General features: G+C 39.8%; 1 protein-coding gene, 1 non-coding gene and 1 pseudogene across 2 annotated transcripts; 1 reads left to right on the top strand and 2 right to left on the bottom strand.

Moving 5' to 3' along the window:
* Positions 1-3321: 3321 nt before the first annotated feature.
* Positions 3322-10515, bottom strand: LOC112177312 (annotated as a pseudogene).
* On the top strand, positions 8133-8239 carry LOC112181096. The gene has a single exon (XR_002928701.1). It is a non-coding gene; the product is annotated as a small nucleolar RNA R71 (small nucleolar RNA).
* Positions 10516-18367: 7852 nt separating the features above from the next.
* Positions 18368-21290, bottom strand: LOC112176645 (embryogenesis-associated protein EMB8). The gene is made up of 8 exons (XM_024314681.2): positions 20811-21290; positions 20603-20731; positions 20293-20424; positions 19884-20026; positions 19702-19799; positions 19508-19602; positions 18794-18847; positions 18368-18712 (listed from the first exon to the last, which is right to left on the bottom strand). Exons 1-8 carry the CDS (start codon positions 21201-21203, stop codon positions 18497-18499), a joined length of 1260 nt encoding a protein of 419 aa, XP_024170449.1. The 5' UTR covers positions 21204-21290; the 3' UTR covers positions 18368-18496.
* Positions 21291-21900: the final 610 nt, after the last annotated feature.

The raw sequence follows: 21900 nt of genomic DNA, 5'->3' as shown, positions 1-21900 counted from the left end.
TCATGCTAAAGATTTCAGTACATAAGCTTTATTGATCCCAGACATATGCCAAAGTTCTTCTAACCTATGAATTCCAACTTATTGATCATGTATAGAACTCAAGTAGCCAAACTATAATTTACTCCACTTAATGATCAGGTTCAAGCAAACATGTTCAACTCCATTAAGCACAAAAGAACTAGGAAATCATGCAAACAAGAATATCGACTATGATCAAGCACTTGTATTCTCAGTTCACAACTCTTTAATCACAAGATTAAATTATCTTTTGGCACCCTAGAAAACATCTACTCATTGATCAAGCATCATGTTCTCCAACCAAATAACTCATAAACAAAACCTAGGTCTTATTGATCCCGAGCAAAGATTTTGAATAAAAGTTCTATTGAAACGGTGATTAAGAGTTTAACATAGAAATCCAGAAATTCAATAGCAAACCAACTAAACAAATACAGTAGTCATACTAGGGGCTTCATCTCAGCCCTAGCTTAGGAATTTAGCAATCCATAACCATGAAAAACATGACTAGAATCAAAGAAAACATGAAACAAACAATGGAAGAATTGAGGACTTCGGGTCCAGTGATGGTGAGAGCTTCTCCTCTCCTTGTTCTCTGCCGAATATGCTGTCTCTTGTGTCTCTCCAATGTCTTAGGTTTTCTGCCCTGTATGTCTCTTTTTAATCCTACTTGACTTGGGCTTCTTCGGTCTTCTAGTCCAACTTGGAATAGCTTTCTTCTCTCCAAAGGGACGCAGGGTTATTAAAGTCAATGCAAGAAATTACTCCCAATATGTCAAACACGTTCAGCCTTGTTCCATTCAAGTGTTAGGAGCAACGGTTTTGGGCTTCACAAGTCAGATTCCGAAAATCCGTCAGAATCTGCCTTCCCGAACTAGGTTCACTTAAATCATCATAACTTCCTCCAGAAAAATGCGAATCCACTTCCGTAAAATTCCTTAGAAAGCGAACATCTGTATCTTTCCAATGGTGTAAGGCTTGCCTGTTAATTCCTTCTGAGAAGGTACAGTTTAATCTGTGAAGTTGACGCAAAGCAGAGACAATTCTGGAAGATCAGGATGGCCAGCATCCTTTCAATCCTGCGTGACTTAAACTCCAAATCATTCTTTTCTTCAGTTTAACCTACAAAACACAAACACAAAGTAAATGACTCAAAAATGACAAGAACTAAGCCTAGAATCCTACATTTAAGGGTATAAAAATGTATGAAATTATGAGTTATCAAATACCCCCAAACTTAGATTTTGCTAGTCCTCGAGCAAACAAGAAAAGAAAAATAAATATGACTCAAAGCACGGACCTAATGTCTTCCAAACATCTCAGAGAACTTATATTGCCCACAAGTATGGTCAGTCAAGATTCGAGCAAGCACAATATCAAATTCACAACTTCACTTAAAAGCTAATCTATTTTGATGACCATCATGCTTCAAAATTTAGTGCAAGAACGATCAAACCAATGCAACAAAAGAAACCCAACTTCCTCATGTTTCAAACAAGTGTCAACTCAATTTCTCACAAGGATGCACTCAATTTCTTTCCACTCATGATTTTCTGACTATGGCATAAGCTTCCATTTTCACTCAAGTTATATGTGAGAGGAATGATGTATAAAGGCAAACAAATAGCTCACATATGAAAACAAGAAGAAAAGCTTTTTCTGAAAATATTTTTAATTATGATCTCATGAAAGGAATGCCAAAACTCGGATGAAAAGCCAGTGACACCATATGCTCACCCCTCTGCACAAGTCTCCACAAATCGAATGCACAACTTCAAAGATCAAAGAGGTCTTTATTTAGGGTTGTAATGGGGCTATGGGTGTAGGTTTCAAGAAAGAAAGGATCGGGAAATCACAAAAATCCTAAGGAACTTAGTAGAGCACGAGAAAGATAATGTAGAGAGATAAGAACTTCAATGAATTTCCTCAAGGCAATAAAACTCAAAACACATGAAGCAAGAAACTTTTTCTTAAGGCCGGATGTCATCTTTTTGGGCCTTTGCTTCATTCTAAACACCATAATATAATAAAACAACTTATCGAATCCAAGGAAATTCTTTTTTTTTTTTACTTTCGATTTTTTTCTTTGGCTTTTTTTTCGAAAGCCATCAATATTTTTTTTTTCTTCCTTGGATCGACATTTACAATAACACTCCCCCATACTTGCTTACAAAAATACCTTGAACCATAATGAATCTCTGAAAATTTTGCTCCACTAACTCCTTAGAATAGGGTAAAGATATAACTATACTAGGTTAAAAGGTAAGGAATTTGTGGTTGACAAAAGAAAAGGCTTAATGTAGGCTCAAGGGGGTTTCACTAGGGGGTTGCACAACTTGTGTGCACAAAGGAACACAGGTTTAATTTGGCTATGGTGATTAATCCTAGTGCCTTTATCCTTTCCCATCCATCATGCAATTCAACCATACGCTTCAAGAGGTTTTGAGGCAAGTTCTAGCATTTGTCCTTATATAATACGCACGTCAAATCCGAGTCTCAACCAAAATGAATAAAAGATGAGATCATGCAAAATCCACGTCAAGAAAATAGGATGATCTATTCTAATTCACTCAGAAAAGAAAAGCACATATATAAGCTCAAATTCTCACAAGGGTAAAATCAAGTTTAGCTCATCCTAGCATGCATCAATCAAATTTCAATCATTACACCAATCTAACCATCAATGCAAGACAAGTTAAACATAATAATCATAAAAATTTATTAACAATTACTTGAAATCATGAATCAATACATGCTTGCTATCATCTTGTGACCATAATATTATCCATAAGAAGTTCATGCTCATCATAGTGTTTGGAAGAACCCTAAGACTTAGACTCACAAACAAAACTAAGAACCCAATGTAAAACGCAATTTTTTTTTAATTTTAATTTTTATTCTTTTTTTTTGTTTTTTAAATAAGTTAAAACAAAACACCGAAGACAGACCTAAAATAAAATAAAATACGAAATCCCACCCCCCAACTTAAATTGAGCATTGTCCGCAATGTGAAGAACAAATCAGTCGCAGGATTGAAGTGCATACTGCAATCCCCGAATATAAAACAGCAGTGCAGTAATAACAGTAAGGGGACAGAACACGTCCAAAACAACTAATGGATGAAAAAGAACTACGAAAATAGAAGAAAAGAGTTAGGAAACGTCCCTGGTATGAAGGTAGCAGATGTGAGCACGATTAGAAGCCTCATTCTTGCTGAACACGCACTCTTCTTCTTCCAAAAATCATTGGGTTGCCTCCCAACAAGCGCTAAGTTTTATGTCTTCAGCCAGACCAAGTTAAAGCTCATTCATTTGGAGGCTCAGTGAAGGAAACATGTTGCTCATTGGTGTCAAAAGATGTCTCCAAGTAAGGTTTGAGACGTTGACCATTTACTTTGAAGATTGAGTTGTTCCTCAAGTTCTTGATTTCAATTGCTCCATAGGGAAACACCTTTGTGACCAGAAAAGGACCCATCCACCGAGATTTCAACTTCCCTGGAAAGAGTCTCAGTCGAGAGTTATATAGCAGCACCTTTTGGTTTGGTTCGAATGTCTTTTGACGAATGACTTTATCATGAAACCTCTTTGTGCCCTCCTTGTAAATTTTTGCATTCTCATAAGACTCATTACGAATTTCCTCCATCTCATTCAGCTGCAATGCTCTCTGTTCACCGGCTGCATTCATGTCAAAATTGTAGTGCTTGATTGCCCAATATGCTTGGTGCTCCAACTCCACCGGAAGATGACAAGCCTTCCCAAAAACTAAGCGATATGGCGACATGCCGATTGGAGTTTTATAGGCTGTCCTATAAGCCCATAGAGCATCATTCAAACGTTGAGACCAATCTTTCCTATCCGGGCAAACTGTTTTCTCCAAAATATTTTTAATTTCCCGGTTAGAAATCTCAACTTGACCACTAGTTTGAGGGTGGTAAGGTGTAGCGACTTTGTGAGTGATGGAATACTTCTTCATAAGTGATGCGAATGGCTTGTTGCAAAAGTGTAGTCCTCCATCGCTTATAATGGCTCTAGGAGTGCCAAAACGAGCAAAAATATTGTCTTTAAGAAAGGAGAGTACCACCTTGTGATCATTAGTCTTGCAAGCAATTGCTTCAACCCACTTTGATACGTAATCCACTGCCACCAATATATAGAGATTGCCAAAGGATTGAGGGAAAGGTCCCATGAAGTCTATTCCCCAAACATCAAATAATTCAACCACCAAAATATTACTCAAAGGCATCATGTCACGTTTGGAGATATTACCCATTCGTTGGCAGCGATCACATGAAGAACAAAATTCAAAAGCATCCTTGAATAATGTTGGCCAATAAAAGCCACTTTGAAGAACTTTAGCCGCTGTTTTCTTGGCTCCAAAATGCCCACCACAAGCATAACTATGGCAGAAACGAAGAATGCTTTGAAACTCACTTTCCGGTACACATCTTCTAATCAATTGGTCTGGGCAATGTTTGAATAAATATGGTTCATCCCAAATATAATGCTTCACTTTAGAAAGAAATTTCTCCCTCTCTTGCTTGCTCCAATGATCTGGAATTTTTTTAGTAACAATAAAGTTCACAATATGAGCAAACCAAGGAGGAGAATCACGTACCATAAACAATTGTTCATCAGAAAATTTTCATTCAAAGGAAGGCAGTCCACTTCATCATCTTCATGCACCAATCTACTCAAGTGGTCTGCAAACACATTCTCACTTCCTTTTTTATCCTTTATCTCCAAATCAAATTCTTGAAGTAAAAGAACCCAACGGATCAGTCGAGGCTTGGCATCTTTCTTGGCAAGTAAATATTTAAGGGCAGCATGATCAGTGAAGACAATTACTTTGGAACCAATCAAATAAGACCGGAACTTGTCTAGAGCAAATACAACCTCAAGCAACTCTTTCTCGGTGGTAGAATAGTTAAGCTGAGCATCATTTAGAGTCTTTGAAGCATAATAAATAGCATGAGGAAGCCTCTCTATACGCTGCCCCAAAACTACCGCATAATCCGACGCATCACACATTAATTCAAACGGTAAGTTCCAATCCGGAGGCTTTATGATAGGAGCTGAAGTTAGGAGGGCCTTGAGCTTGTTAAATGCCTCTAGACATGCTTCATCAAACACACATTCTGCATCCTTTGCTAATAAATTGCTCAAGGGTCATGCAATTTTGCTAAAATCCTTCATGAAACGCCGATAAAATCCGGCGTGGCCAAGGAAAGAACGCACTCCCTTTACTGTTGTTGGTGGAGGAAGATTGGTAATTAAATCCACTTTTGCTTTGTCAACCTCAATGCCTTTGCTTGAAACAATATGTCCCAACACAATACCTTGCTTGACCATAAAATGGCACTTCTCCCAATTTAGCACAAGATTGGTTTCTTGACATCTTTTGAGCACTAGAGCTAAATGAAGCAAACAATCATCAAAAGAAGAACCAAAAACAGAAAAGTCGTCCATAAATACCTCAATAAATCGCTCCACCATGTCGGAGAAAATACTCATCATACATCGTTGAAAGGTAGCCGGTGCGTTACACAATCCAAAAGGCATTCTCCGGTATGCGAAAGTACCAAAAGGGCAAGTAAATGTAGTCTTTTCTTGGTCCTCCGGTGCAATAGGAATTTGATTATACCCTGAATAGCCGTCAAGGAAACAATAATAACTATGACCCGCCAATCGCTCAAGCATCTGATCAATAAAAGGTAATGGAAAGTGGTCTTTGCGTGTGGCAGTGTTGAGCTTTCGGTAATCAATACATACTCTCCAACCCGTAGTCATCCTTGTAGGCACTAACTCATCTTTTTCATTCTTCACAACGGTTATTCCTGACTTTTTAGGCACCACTTGAACTGGACTAACCCATTGGCTATCTGAAATTGGATATATAACTCCAACATCTAGGAGCTTCAAAATTTCAGAACGCACAACTTCTTTCATTGGTGGATTTAAACGCCTTTGTGCATCACGTGTTGGCTTCATATTATCTTCAAGATGGATTCGGTGCATACACATTGTAGGACTTATACCTTTAATATCTGCAATTGTCCATCCAATCACTGTTTTGTGAGCTTGAAGAACTTGCAACAACTTCTTTTCATCTTCTTCACAAAGGTCTGAAGCAATAATCACTGGAAGTGTCTCAAATTCACTCAAAAATACATATTTCAAGTGTTGTGGCAGTGGCTTGAGCTCTAACTTCGGTGATTGCTGAATGGAAGGCACAACTTTATTTGTGGATAGAGGTAAAGACTCAAATTGGTTCCACTTTCTTGATTCAAAAACCGGTGCAACATTAAGAAGCTTCTCTAACTCATCAACCTCTTTCTTGGTATCAAAATCCATTCCAGATTGTGTCAAACATACTTCAAGTGGATCTTGAGATGAATTCAAAACAAAAGATTCATGAGTAATAGGAGAAATTGTATCAACCATAAAACATTTACCGTCTTCAGAGGGACGTCGACCAGCTTCAAAAATCTTGTACTCCACGGACATGTCACCAACTGTCATAGATAGAAGTCCATCTTTTACTTTAATTATGGTATCAGCAGTAGCCATGAACGCACGACCCAAAATGATTGGTACATCCTCACTTGAATAAGCATCTGGTTCAGTTTCAAGAATGACAAAATCTGCAGGCAATATGAACTTATCAACCTTCACTAACACATCTTCAACAATTCCCTTTGGCCTCTTGACTGATCGGTCTGCAAATTGCAAGGTGATTGATGTTGGTTGCAGGTCACCAAGCTTTAATTTCAAATATAGAGAGTATGGCATCAGGTTAACACTTGCACCCAAGTCCATCAAAGCACGCTCAAAATAATGATCACCAATTGTGCAAGGGATTGTGAAGCTGCCCGGATCCTTCAACTTTGGAGGGAGTCTTCTTTGAATTACGACACTGACCTCTTCTGACAACAACACTTTCTCATGATCTTCAAATTTCCTTTTATTAGTGCATAACTCCTTCAAAAACTTCGCATAAGCTGGGATTTGTTTAATAGCATCAAGCAAAGGAATATTAATTTGCACCTTGCGAAATAGTTCCACAATCTCAGTCAAGTGCCTATCTTTCTTTGGCTTCTAAAGCAACTGTGGATACGGAGGTTTAGGAACAAAGTGAGACTCTGGAGTAGACCGTAAAGGCGTTTCTGGGGTGCTAGAAGTCGCTGGGTTTGAATCAGTACGTTTTCGGGATTGCTGTTGCAGCTTCAATCCTTCTGCAGATTCCTTCTCTGCTGATTCATTAATTTCTGGGTTTCCCCGTTTGACTTCTTCTTTATCTCTTGGACTACGAACTTTTATATCAACTTCTTTTCCACTCCTCAATGTGATCACAGCTTTCATAGGCTCATGTTTCTCAAATTGACCCCTTGGATTAGCAAGAGTTTGGCTAGGTAAACGCCCTTGTTCTCTCTCATTCAAAGCAGTGGCAATCTGACCAACTTGAACTTCTAGCTTAGAAATAGCTTGAGATTGAACTTGCTGCTCTTTCTTGGTCTCTTGAATAGCTTGAAGCATCTGAGCATTCGCCTTTTGAAATTCCATCTGATTTTGTGCAAGTTGCTGCATGGTTTCTTTTGTTCAATTGGCCCTTGATAATTTTGCATGGGAGGATTCCTTGGCATTTGCACCTGATTACTATTACTATAAGAGAAATTTGGATGTTGCCTCCAACCTGGATTATAGGTATTTGAAAAGGGATCATTCACAGGCCTTCTATAATTATTCACCATGTTGACTTGCTCATCTTGGAAGAAATTTTCGGGACAAGCCTCTGTGGTATGTGCAATACTTGAACACGAAGCACATGTCTCCCTTGCAGCCTTATTTAACAGAGGAGTAAGGCTCTTCATTTGTCTTGCCAAGGCTGCAACTTGCTCCTCCAACTTAGTACTTGCACTAACCTCATGTAGTCCTCCTCTTTTGGGCACTGTTGTATAAGGATCATATTGCTGCGAATTTTCACATATAGTCTCAAAAGCTTGAATTGCCTCATCTGCCGTCTTTCCCATCAAGCTTCCGCCAACTGTAGCATCCACCATACTTCTACTTTGGGAGTTCAAACCTCTGTAGAAATATTGAGCCTTTTGGGGTTTAGAAAATCCATGGTGAGGACACTTCAAAAATAAATCCTTATAACGCTCCCAACTCTCATAAAAAGGTTCTCCTTCGGGTTGAGAGAAGCCAAAGATTTCTGCTTGGAGAGCATTGGTTTTCTTAGCTGGGAAGAATTTTAACAAGAACTTTTTAACCAAATCATCTCAAGTATTGATGGAACCAGGGGGAAGAGAGCTTAGCCACTTTCTTGCCTTGTCTTTCAATGAAAAAGGGAAAAGCCTTAAACGGATCTGCTCATCCGATATCTCATACCGAAAAGTCCCACATATGTCTTTGAATTTCTCCACATGGAGATAAGGGTCTTCATTCGTCTTCCCATAGAAGTTAGGCAAGCTTTGGATTGTTGCTGGTCTAATCTCAAAACGCACTCCTGCAGGAATAGGAGCTACAACAATACAAGATGATGTTGTGAGTGCAGTAGGAGCCGTGAACTCCTTCAATGCTTTTGTTTCATCTTCTGCCATTGGAACCGCAACTTGAGCTTGAGTTCTTGCTTGCCTTAAAAGTCTTCTACGAGTTCGTTCAATCTCCGGATCGTAGACAATGAGAGCTAAATTCTGGGATCGACGACCTTGCATAAACCAATTCGAACCTACAAGAAAAACAAACAAAAAATAAGTAAAAGAAAACTAAAAAAACTATACAAAAATTAAGTATGGCACAACTGACAAATCAAATTGAATTAAGTCAGTCCCCGGCAATGGCGCCAAAAACTTGTTGTCAATTTTAATTTAGTACTCGCAAGTGCACGAATCAATTGTAGAATAGAGGTGCAAGCACGAGGTCATTCCCTCAAGGACTGATTGAAACAATTTTGCAATGACAAGTGTGCTATACTTAAGTGAAACAAACTGATTTTTATGATGATTGAGTTGTAAACAGAAAATTAAAGAAAGAAAAACTGAAATTAAAAACAAGAATGAGCAATGAGATTTCTTTAAGTTTAAGAACAGATTATGAAGATGCTAAAGCATTGAATCCACCAGCTAATACTTATATCCTATTCTCTAATTGATAACCATTGAATTCTCTAGATTTCATGCTAAAGATTTCAGTACATAAGCTTTATTGATCCCAGACATATGCCAAAGTTCTTCTAACCTATGAATTCCAACTTATTGATCATGTATAGAACTCAAGTAGCCAAACTATAATTTACTCCACTTAATGATCAGGTTCAAGCAAACATGTTCAACTCCATTAAGCACAAAAGAACTAGGAAATCATGCAAACAAGAATATCGACTATGATCAAGCACTTGTATTCTCAGTTCACAACTCTTTAATCACAAGATTAAATTATCTTTTGGCACCCTAGAAAACATCTACTCATTGATCAAGCATCATGTTCTCCAACCAAATAACTCATAAACAAAACCTAGGTCTTATTAATCCCGAGCAAAGATTTTGAATAAAAGTTCTATTGAAACGGTGATTAAGAGTTTAACATAGAAATCCAGAAATTCAATAGCAAACCAACTAAACAAATAGAGTAGTCATACTAGGGGCTTCATCTCAGCCCTAGCTTAGGAATTTAGCAATCCATAACCATGAAAAACATGACTAGAATCAAAGAAAACATGAAACAAACAATGGAAGAATTGAGGACTTCGGGTCCAGTGATGGTGAGAGCTTCTCCTCTCCTTGTTCTCTGCCGAATATGCTGTCTCTTGTGTCTCTCCAACGTCTTAGGTTTTCTGCCCTGTATGTCTCTTTTTAATCCTACTTGACTTGGGCTTCTTCGGTCTTCTAGTCCAACTTGGAATAGCTTTCTTCTCTCCAAAGGGACGCAAGGTTATTAAAGTCAATGCAAGAAATTACTCCCAATATGTCAAACACGTTCAGCCTTGTTCCATTCAAGTGCTAGGAGCAACGGTTTTGGGCTTCACAAGTCAGATTCCGAAAATCCGTCAGAATCTGCCTTCCCGAACTAGGTTCACTTAAATCATCATAACTTCCTCCAGAAAAATGTGAATCCACTTCCGTAAAATTCCTTAGAAAGCTAACATCCGTATCTTTCCAATGGTGTAAGGCTTGCCTGTTAATTCCTTCTGAGAAGGTACAGTTTTATCTGTGAAGTTGACGCAAAGCAGAGACAATTCTGGAAGATCAGGATGGCCAGCATCCTTTCAATCCTGCGTGACTTAAACTCCAAATCATTCTTTTCTTCAGTTTAACCTACAAAACACAAACACAAAGTAAATGACTCAAAAATGACAAGAACTAAGCCTAGAATCCTACATTTAAGGGTATAAAAATGTATGAAATTATGAGTTATCACCTTCCTCGATGATTGCAACGCTGGTCCCGACGTAGGTGACGCCAACCTCAATAACCTTCATCACGACCTTCATCTGTGTTTCCATGGCTGTGACATATATTTCACTTCCCTACATGCCCCTTTGTTTTTTCTTTTTCTTTTTCTGAGCTTGCAGACCCTCAGGGAAAAAAAACAAAACAAAACAAGAATGCAATGCATTGGGTAATTTGAAATCGAGAGCCAATATCCTGAGCGATTTGCTGGCGATCTAATAAACGTTAAACAAAAACAATGTATTGAAGAATTTGAAACCAAACCATATAGGACGATTCTCCTTTCATAGACTACTTTTTTATCGTCCTCTGAGGATGGGATTGCCCCCATGCCCTGAAGGGCTTAGATTCATTACCAATCTCGTAACCTGTGTTGTCTCACCTCTACGTCTTTTAAGGGTAAGATCCACCACCTCGTCCCACTCCTACATGCAATGAGGGTGAGGTCCATCATCCCACCCCTGCCTGTAGTGAGGGTGAGGGACACCATCCCACCCAAAGTATTAAGGTAACTGTTCTACTCGAGGAATTAGGTTCTATGAATCAACGCAACTGTCTCAAAGAACCGGTTTCGAAGCATGAAGGCAACTATCCTGCTTGAGGAACCAATTTGGCACTGTCCTGCTTGAGGAACCATCTCCTACAAATCAAAGCAATAGTCTTACTCGAGGAACCAGTTTCGAAGCATTAAGAAAACTGTCCTGCTCGAGGAACCAGCTCCTGCGATTCAAACCAACTGTCCTACTTGAGGAACCAGTCCCGAACCATTAAGGCAACTGTCCTACTCAAGGAACCAGCTCCTATGAATCAAAGAAATTGTCCTACTCGAGGAACAAGTTTCGAAACATTAGGGCAACTATCCTACTCGAGGGACCAGCTCTTATGAAACAACTCAACTGTCCTACTCGAGGAACCAATTTCGAAGCATTAAGGCAACTGTCCCATTGGAGGAATCAGCTCCTACAAATCAAAGCAACGGTCCTGCTCGAGGAACCAGTTTCTACAAATTAAATGCAACTGTCCTACTTGAGGAACTAGTCCCAGTGATATTATTCATATGAAAAATACAAAATAAATGAATCCAACAGTCTCTTGAATGAGATACTGACATGCATAAAAATCACTAATCTCTTTTATTATTCTAACCTGAGTTTTTTGAGTCATGCCAATCTTTTTATCAAAACGAAGTCACCATATTATTGTATATTTTCCATTACTAGAGATGAATTTCAGCACGTGGACTTTCCATGACTCCTCTGGTTGCCTCTATTTATGTCATTTTATACTGAAGAAGTTTATCAGCCTTCATTACGGCAAGATAGCTAGCCGCACTCCCTCACACTTATATATTTTGTGTCCCCTTACCTCATGGAGTGAGCAATATCGACTACTCTCATCCTCGTTACTAGCCTCCGGTTGGGGGGTTGGCTTCTCAAATATTTCTTCGTGGCTATGTCTTTTGTATATAGTCATCAGGTGGATCGTAAACCGTTCTTTAGGGGGATAATCTCGAGGTATCCCTTCGCTAAGTCAATTTATACTTTGAATGTCCTTCTTAATGTTACTCCCGTCGACCTCTCTCGAGGTGACAACAATAGTAACTCGGGCCTCTTGTGCCTCATTTGCCCTCTCGATCCTGATCTCCCCTTCGACTCTTGTAATAATGTCATCCATGTCTCTTGGGGGTTCGTGCAACAAACTCTCATATAAAGGTGCGTTTGGGAGAAGTCATTCTCTGAATGCAATCGCAGCAAACTGAGGCTCACAGTTGACATGTCGTATTTCAGCCTTGAACCGTTAAAAAAACTGTCATATTTTCTGTCCTGTATTTTGCTTGGTGCTGAACAAAGTGGCCATTTCCTTCTTTTGCTTATGATTACAGAAGTATTGTGAAATGAAAACTAGGCTCAGCGTGTCAAAATTCGGGATTGATTTGGGCTTAAGTTCTTGGAACCATGTTGACGTCGGCCCTGCGATGCTTGATGAGAAGAGCTTGCACATCAGTTTCTCATCATTTGTTTCGATGGACATCTGTTGTTTGTACCCCTTGATGTGATCCATGAGATCGGTAGTCCAATCATACTTTTGGAACATGGGGTTGGTGAACCTATGAGGTTTCGTGGCATTGAGGATGTCATCAGTGAAGGGAGACTTACTGACTTCCCTTGCGATTTTGGTCACGAGCTCTCGAGGATCGGCCCGCTTACATTCATTGATCATTTTCTCTATCTTCTCACACCAGGACTCATTGCGTGCTCTCTTGGATTGGCTTGCTCCAGTTATGCCGTTTAGTCTTCCATTTAATGTGCCTCCACCCCCTTGACGAGGGAAGCCTCCGCCGATGACGCTGCTGGCCTCATCGTCTGAAGAGTTGCTGTCGAGTTGTAGAATTCTTTAGGCCTGGGCTCGGGTCGGGCCAGGCCTGAAATTTGGTAAAATCGAGATCAAGGCCGAAATAATCGGTTTGGGCTTTTTCAAAACTGGAACCCGACAGAAACCGATCCCAAACAGGTATGTTCGGTTTTCGAACTTTTCGGGCCCAAAATCCAGATAGTCTTGAGCTTGCTGTTTTCCCAGTTTTTCAAAAACTCATCTGGACTTCTAGCAAAACTGCCAGACTCATTTTGGTACCTGGAAATCTGGGATGCATATCAACTTCACAAACTCATTAACATAACTGATCATACAACATTACAACCTATTCAAACATTCAAAATTTCAAATGTTCAATCAAACTTAAATTTTACAACACAAGTCACAAAATCACAAAGTTCACAAACACAAAGTCACAACGCACAATTACATTGTCCAACTCCAATAGATTAAAGTCATTAAACTCATTAAACAACAATCCAAATTGTTTAATCATTAAAATGTTCAATCAAACTAAAATTGTGAATGGTTCTACAGAAAGTGAGAAAACAATCAACTAATCAAACATGAACAAAAACTGCGAGCTTCTGAATGTTTTCGGAATTGTCTGAACCCTTGAAGCATCAGTTGGTGTTGGAAGAGTAATAACTTTTGAATTGGAATCGGAACTTTGGGATGAATTCTGAGGAGAAGCCATGAAATTTGGGAAGTGCTTGAATACAAGATCCTAATTCACCACATTGAAGTTTAGAAAATTCAGAATGAAAAAGTGAAATTGAAAACCCTAGATTACTCATTACTGAATACTGACCTGCGAGGAGTGAAGTGCATACTGCAAAGCTTCGAGGAGAATCGAGTCAATCGACTATTAGATCGAAACCATGTGGAATTGAAGATCCAAGAGTTCTCTCTGAGATCGTCGGGCATCAGTGACTGCAAATTTCTGGAGCTTTGCGTCCAGTGGTTCACTGGCGGAGGCGGATTTCGGAGACGGAGAATGGCGGATGAGCTGGTGGAGAACGGAGAGCTGAGACCGGAGAGAGAGAGAGAGAGAAAGAGAGAGAAGAGAGGGTCAGAGGGAGGCTGAGATCGGGATAGTCTCGACTCGATGACTTAGGTGGGTTAGGTCTTATGTTTTTTTTTCTTTTCTTTTTTAAATTTTAACATATTATTATATTACCCAATCATAGAATGACAAGTGGCAAATAAGACACAATTCGGTTTGGGTCGGTCTTTCGGTCTCTAAATTTTTGAAGCCCGAGACCGAACCGATTACATACATTTGGGTCGGTCTTTGCACCGAACCGAGAATTCCCATATTATAACTGAACTGATTCGGTCTTTTTTGCTCGATTTGGTTTGGTCATTCAGGTCCAAACGCCCAGGCCTAGAATTCTTTCGAGTTTTCGTCGTCGGCGGGCCTTTCGGTCTTGTTTTTCCTTCCTGAGTTGCTAAAGTTCTTGTCTCAGCCTTTCCGTCTCGTCATTTAATGGCAAGTTCAAATCATCGCTTAGGTTTGGGACATGTCCATTTGGGGGCTGGTGAGGGGGTTGGATTTCGTCATTTCCAGTCCTCAGTGACAGAAATGGGATTCCGTCAGGTGCAACTTCTGCCATCACTTTTTAGGGAAAAGTCGTTCCCACAGACGGCGCCACTTGTTGGTGATGAAAAATTCCATAGAGGATTTTGACTCACCAATGAATGCGAACTGGAGCGGAAGCTGACCAGGAGCAATTGAGAAGCTTCCTTGGAGCGTTGACTCGGAAGTTTAACCGACGGCTTGAAGAGGAGAAGGGGTACCTGCAGAAAACTCTCCGATGTCTAAGTCAGTACGTATTTTAGTCGAATGGAGTAAAAAGAGTCTGAATGCGTAGCTAAAGCAGTAATAATCGCAGCTTCTAATTACCTTAATTGCAGTTCTAGTGGTAGTTGACCACTCCCACATTCATAGTCGTAATCATTGTGCGTAGTTATTATCGTAGTTAAAGCGATAATAATCACCGCTTTTAATTACCTTAATTGCAGTTCTAGTGGTAGTTGACCACTCCCACAAGCATCTTAGTGATCATACACAAATTGATTGACAATAGGCAGAAATATCACAATTGACAATAGGTGATATGAAATTCTAATGCCCCATTCTTTTCAGTTTTCACCAACTCACTAAAACCGTCCAAATTCATTCCAACATGTCAACCAAATCCTTCTAGGACTCTTCTTGTTTTTGGGAGACTGCATTATGTCCTCCAATTATTATCCATTCTAAAACTTAATATAAATCTAAGCATCTTAGTGATCATACACAAATTGATTGACAATAATATAAAGGCCATAAAGTCTCTTATATCATTGTTGTAAAGCTTGGACTTTTCAAGGTGATATGAGATTCTAATGCCCCATTCTTTTCAGTTTTCACCATTCACTAAAACCGTCCAAATTCATTCCAACATGTCAACCAAATCCTTCTAGGACTCTTCTTGTTTTTGGGAGACTGCATGTCCTCCCAATTATTTCAAATGGAAAATTATTAGCTTGCAGTCAATCTCAAAGGCTCGCTAGAATTAGTCTCTAAATTAGAAGAAGAATTGCATTTGAATTCTATCACTGTGCGTATGAGCTTGCCCGCCCAACTTCATCAGCATCGTTGGTAGGATTAGAGTTTATCCTAGAATTAGTCTCTAAATTAGAAGAAGAATTGCATTTGAATTCTATCACTGTGCGTATGAGCTTGCCCGCCCAACTTCATCAGCATCGTTGGTAGGATTAGAGTTTATCCTTTTCATAAATATTATATGAAACCAACTAATTAATATGTCATAGAAGCACAAGCGATGACGCAGAGGCTCACTACCAAATTCGGTCATGAAAGGAGCACAAACAAATAAACCAACGAAGTCAAGCTAAGCTGCTAAAGATTCTAACACAAGGCCATGCCGACCCTAAAAGCACCATATATGATTGTTGGTTCCATTGAAACCCGTGTCTGTGGCTCGTGAAACACTGCAAAAGACCATGCATTGATTCATCTTAATATCTTATATATGTGGGAGTCAAAGATACCGTGAATTTCATAGGCACTGTGTATCTATGCAACCAGTGCCTATTAACAGACCAGCTACTTCAAGTTCTGGTGTAGTTCCTTGAACTTACGCACGTTTCGCTTTGACTCTTTGATAATGCATGTATATTCCTAAAACACATTTAAGTTCTTTCATTTTATCACAAACTATTTGCTGGTGCTTGCTTCTGTTATGAATCAATACGAATTATCCATGGAACAATCACAGTTAGTTCATGAGTCGTAGAAATGAATATCTTGTGTCAAGCAATGTGAATCATATTCGAAGGAAAGTTGGAAGAAAAATGGTATTGTATTGTTGTCTAATTCCAAATTGTTCATCCATTGAAAAACCCAAAAACCTATAGCGCAGCATTAGATTAGTTTAGTAATTGTCAAGTTGAGTGAAATATTGGAGGAAATTTAAAAGAATAATAATGAGAATTTACGATTACATTGTCCCATAAATAGAGGTGACATTTAATGAAAGAGAGAAGATATTATTCACATAAATATACAGTCAGTTGGGAGAGCATTATAAGTTTGCTGAATATATCAGAACCAATATACAGGCAACTAGTGTGAGAATAACTTGGTCATCCTGAATTACAACATCAAAAAGTTATTCAGGTCACCCTCGAAAACTGTCACACCACTCAACATCATGGAAAACATATAATACTGTAGATTCAATTCTCGACAACTTAGGCGAATGACTCTTCCCTCTTCCCTGTGTGGATCATGTAGGAGACAACTCTATACTGTTCAAGATTTGGTTGAGTTGACACTTTACTCAAAAGTTGGGATATGAAGACTATGAACCTTTTTTTTTTTTCCTTCTATTTTGTAATATCTATCTCTTCTTCTTTCTTAACAAGCTTGGTCTCTAAAGATACTAAATGAGGCTCTGTCGAAACCCAAACCCTAGCCTCCAGCCATGGCGACTAGTATCGGTCTCCCTTCTACATCATCTGTGGATGACACTCAGCAGCCGATCTTGTGCGGCGACCACCCAACCTAGCCCTAGGTTGGCCATCATCTCTTGCCGGAAGGAAATAGGCGATGTGAGGGATTTGGATCAGTGCTCCAGTCCGATCAGACTCAACGGTGATTGAGTGGACGAGTGGCCGTGGCAGATCAGGCAGCGACGAGCTGCTCAAGGCTAAGTTACGCAGTCGGGATTGACCGGAGATTACAGGTTGGAGGCCAAGGGATGAGAGGCCCTGGGTGGCGGACGTGCGACCTCTGGACCTAGATCAAAGCGGCCACGTTCAGGTTGATGGCGGCGAGGGCGTTTGAATACCTACTCGTGGATGTGGCGGAGATCGCAGTTGTGCACCGTGCAGCGTTCCAGAATCTGGAGCATGCGGAGCACGCCAGTGGGGTGTCTGACTCGAGGATGGTGGTTACATCTGATGCCTGGGTTGGCAGAGAAGTGGTCACGGCAGCGTACGCCGCAGAGGAGCGGCAAGTGGGGTGCCCAGAACATTTTGGGGGCCCAAAGGGTTTGGGTGGCTCACATCAGGTTGGGTGCCCAAATCATTTTGGAAGCCTAAAAGGGTGTGGTGGCCCAAATCAATTTTAAGGCTACAATCAGATGGGCTTGGAGTGTTTTTCTGTTGGAATGGGGCTCTTTGGCGGACCCTGCGATTTGACCCTGTCTCTTAAGGGTTTAGTATTTGGGATCCTGGAGGAGCATTTCCCAGTAGCTGGAGGCTCGAGAACATGGCCAAGGAAAGCTTTTGGTTTTTCTGGTCTTCTTGCCTACTACTAGAAAGTTGGTCTTGTATTACTTTCATCTTAGTTTTCTCTAGTTGTACACCAATTGAGGTCTCTAGGCGACTAGGTCTACTTTTCAAAGAGAGGTTAGTAGTGAGGATTGATTTTTTTATAGTCAGGCTCAATAAGTGTGCGTATTTGTTTAAAGTGAGGGTCACTTGTCATTTACTTGGCAGCTTGTGTCATATAGAACTGTTGGTATGAGACAGCTTGTGATGTATGTGCCTTCTGGCCATGGATAAGTTAATGAAGTTATCTATTTCTCAAAAACAAGCTTGGTCTCTAAAAAATTTGGGATATTACTTATAAGTCATAATATATGAAATCAAATTTGGAGAGATTGGACTATGGAAAGTTCATGTTTCTTATATTGAATTTTTATATCAAATTTCACATATTGTGATTCTCTTAATCTACTTTTTATTGCAATCAACTTTGCATTGCTGTGGATCATGCTATCATGCGTTAAAAAGCCACCAAGTTTACATAGTTTATCATTATGAAAGAATTGTGAGGAACCTTTGGGTTACGAGAAAATCTTTTAGCTGAAGAGGAAAATTGCAATTAAAAGTCAAAGCATCAAAGTCGTCCAAAAATAAAAAAGAGTTCGATACGCCTTTCAGATAATAAGATCTCTTGTTTAGCTTAGCATCATTCTAAGTCTACACAACATTGGGTCCATCTGAATTTTGGAATGCATAATGATTATATGATTCTAACTTATTTCAAATAAATTTGACTGCACACTATCACATTATTAGGACTACAATTTGATAAAGGTACAAGAATATGGGTGTATATATAAAGAATGGAGTATTTGCTAACTATACTTCCAAGAGGGGCAAGTCCTCTGTATGTTGCTGCACACTTTCCAAATCACCAGAACATGGGAGACCATTAGATTTCCCTCTCTCCAGATGATCAAGGAAATCCATCACGGTTGGATCAGTCCAAGGACATCCAAATGGAGCTTCAGCACCGGCAACCCACCCTAAATGGCCACCTTGAGGTGTCACTATCAACATACAGTTTCGATTGTCCTAAGATAACAGCAAGGTTTAGCTCAATGTTATGTAGAAAGATATCGCAAGAAATATACTTTAGCTTGAGACTCCACAAACCTGGATATCTCCACGAGGAATTCCCCTGTTTGGAGCAATTGGATCATTTGCTGCCTGAAACCATTAAGATCATTTGAGTATGTCTAAGCATACAATGATATATGGGATAATAAAACATGATTTTTAAAATTTTAATGGATATCACTCAATGCTATTTACATCAAAACAAGGACACTGATAGAAAGGAAATGAATGCAACAGGATGGATTATACAAATCACTGGAAGGAAAGGAGTGATTTTCATCTTCTTGTCTGAAGAAAGAGAAGAACAAACGAAGGAAGGAAAGAACCTATATAGCTGTATATTAATCTCATACTAAGAGTAGAATGGAGTGGGGAAAATTACATCCATAAATTCTGTTTAATAGGTTCCCTCCTCCCACCTGCTAATCAATTTATCATATAATGAACCTAGGGGCTTGAAATCCCTCCACTTTTCCCTTTCCACTTAAACAAGCAACTAAGGAATCGAGACCCTTCCTCCCCTTTCAGAAAATCCTTCCACTATTCCATCTTTAACCTTCTGTCTGTTTTCTATCATTCATACCAAATGTCAGAGTTGAACAGATATGCACAGGCACCAAGTGTCTCATTGATCCATAAAACAGATCCATTTTTATTCAACCATAACAATAACATTCACGATGTACAGTCAACATCAATAGAGAGGTTCATAAAATGTCTATCATATGATATGTTGTGGCAAAATGTCACCTGAATGCAAAGCAACGGTGTGCAAACATCTTTTATGGAATCTGAACTACAAGCATTAGAGTAGTAGTCATCCGCGGATTTGAAACCAAATGAAACTGCAATTTTTAGTGAAAGGTGCTCTTAGCAGATTAATGTCATATTATAATAACCCCAATCCAAAAAACAAAAAGGTTTCAAGCGCACGACATATATACCACGAGTTAGTCCTTCATCAAAGTCCCTGACAGATTTGGCATTAGCAGCCAATGGGATATTATATTCACCACCCATGTCTTCAAAAAGCAATGCATGCCTACAATGTAGTGTCAGCAAATTGGTTACCACCTTCGAACTGAAATAAATATTGGGAAAGTTTTTAAATGTATCATGGGATTACTTCTTGAAAATTTTGCAGAGAGCACTTGATAGAGCTTTGTCATAAACATTATTGAATCCCTTATGGAAATCCTCATCTGCGATCACCAGATTGAAAGGATTACACAGTGATACAGCACCAGAGAGACGGCACATATTAGACTCCTGCATGTACCAGATCCTTTGTTAAGCCTACTGGCATTGATGAATTCATATGAGTAGAAAGCTTGCTACATCAAGATGCATTGCTAAACATACTACCACATCAAAGCTACCATTAAGATGCATTTGAACATGAATAAGAGTAACAAACACCAAGCATTTCTAGTGAAAAGCCATTGGTCCAGCCAACATACAGAAATTTCATACGAGCAATTGATCACTAAGAGTGTATATGGAGAGCATGGAACAGGAAATTACTGCAACGGTACCTGACCCAAATACCGAACAAGAATGTTAGCGCCAAGAGACCAGCCTACCGCATATAAATTAGCTTCCGGATACCTCCCACCAACATGGTCCACTACCTCACGTATATCTCCTAAAAATGAAGCCGAATAGAACTGCATATCAGCATCATAAAAATAACAAACAATCACAATGTTGGCTAAAACCATATATCGAAATGCTCAATATCTTCATCATCAAACTCACAAACTATTTACCCATAACAATATTTATCAATTTGTAGAAAGAAACAGTTAGCTTGGTAAACAGAAACAACCATGGTTTGAATAGTACCTGAGGAGTGGTTACAGGGCTAGCACCACAACCGCGGCTGTTGAAGACCACAACCCGCCATCCACAATCTCTAGCTCTAATCAGCATGTGCCTCACATACGAATCCTCACTTCCTCCGGTTAAACCTGGCTGCAGCATTTACATTACCCAAAGAAAAAGACTCAATCTTTCATCTTTTTTTACTAAAGAGAGAATCGAAATTACGAACCAGGAGAATGAGGAGGGGAGAATCGGCGGGCAGGACGCGGTCGTCGCCGGGGACCCAGTCGAGAGAGACGGAGCCGTCGTCTTTTGTACGGAGGCACTCGCGGCGGAGCTTAATGTAGGGGGTGGACCGGAAGAAGGCGGCGAAGATGGTCTCCACATGGCGGTTCCAGGCGAAGACGGGAAACGGGTTATAGGGTCGGGTCAGGGAGGGGAGGGCGGGGAGGAATGTGTCTTTGGCGCCGCCGAGGATTTCGAGGGAAGGGTGGTGCTGGGCCATGGGTGCGGCGGTTGTTGAGCTGACGTGGAAGACGGATGGGGGAGTCGGCCTCTGGAGGTGAGACACTTGGCGGAAGTAGGATGTTGGAGGTGAGAAGCCCAAGAAGGCTCTGGCCATTAGTTGGTGGATTGGAGTGGACTATTTGGTGTAAGATACCAGGCGCGGACTTTGACTTGAGACTTTGAGGGGCAAATCCGGTGCCTTATTGTCGGTATAGTCGCACTCTATTAGAGGTGTGGTTTAGAAACTGTGAAACGTGTAAGAAAATTGATTTTTCATTTTTGGGCATGCCCATGCCCATGCCCATGCCCATGCCCAGGTTGTTGGTCATTCAGTGTTTAGTTTTTTTTTTGTTTTTTTATCGAGTAATGAATGCAGTGGTATCCCAACACCTGTATCGTTATTGAGGCGAAACCGCGAAGGCCAGACTAATCGACTGCATCGCAGACACACGAATCTAAATGGTCTCTCAAATCTGCAGGCCACAGGATGAAATTGAGATTCAAATACTAGACTTGGGGGTTTTAGAGTAGGTCGTTCGACTAGCAATTTTGATTTTGTGTATGTTAACTAATTCTTACGATTTTGATTTTCTTTGTCTCTAACTCTCTATAAAACAGAGAACAAAAGTGTTGCTTATTCTTAAGCAAGTTATAGTCCAAATTGCAATGATAGGTTGGATGAGTGTTTTGTAAGAAAATTTTCTAACAAAATTGACTATTTATATAAGTAATGTCGTAATTAAAATAAAGAAAATTGTAAAATTGCCAAGTAGTATCAGTGAATCAGTGATAGTCTGATATTGCACCAAATT

Source organism: Rosa chinensis, chromosome 7 (assembly GCF_002994745.2).
Source record: "Rosa chinensis cultivar Old Blush chromosome 7, RchiOBHm-V2, whole genome shotgun sequence".
In the NCBI taxonomy this organism is placed as follows: Eukaryota; Viridiplantae; Streptophyta; class Magnoliopsida; order Rosales; family Rosaceae; genus Rosa; species Rosa chinensis.
The sequence above is the reverse complement of the archived record's forward strand: the minus strand, read 5'-3'. Positions and strand labels throughout refer to the sequence as shown.

Excerpts from the sequence above, each read along its gene's own strand:
- LOC112176645 (XM_024314681.2), bottom strand. The coding sequence starts at position 21,203 with ATGGCCAGAGCCTTCTTGGGCTTCTCACCTCCAACATCCTACTTCCGC. Across the intron at positions 20,732-20,810 it reads CTCCCCTCCTCATTCTCCTG|CCAGGTTTAACCGGAGGAAG; the intron begins GTTCGTAATTTC and ends TAAATGCTGCAG. Across the intron at positions 20,027-20,292 it reads TTGTTCGGTATTTGGGTCAG|GAGTCTAATATGTGCCGTCT; the intron begins GTACCGTTGCAG and ends TGGTACATGCAG.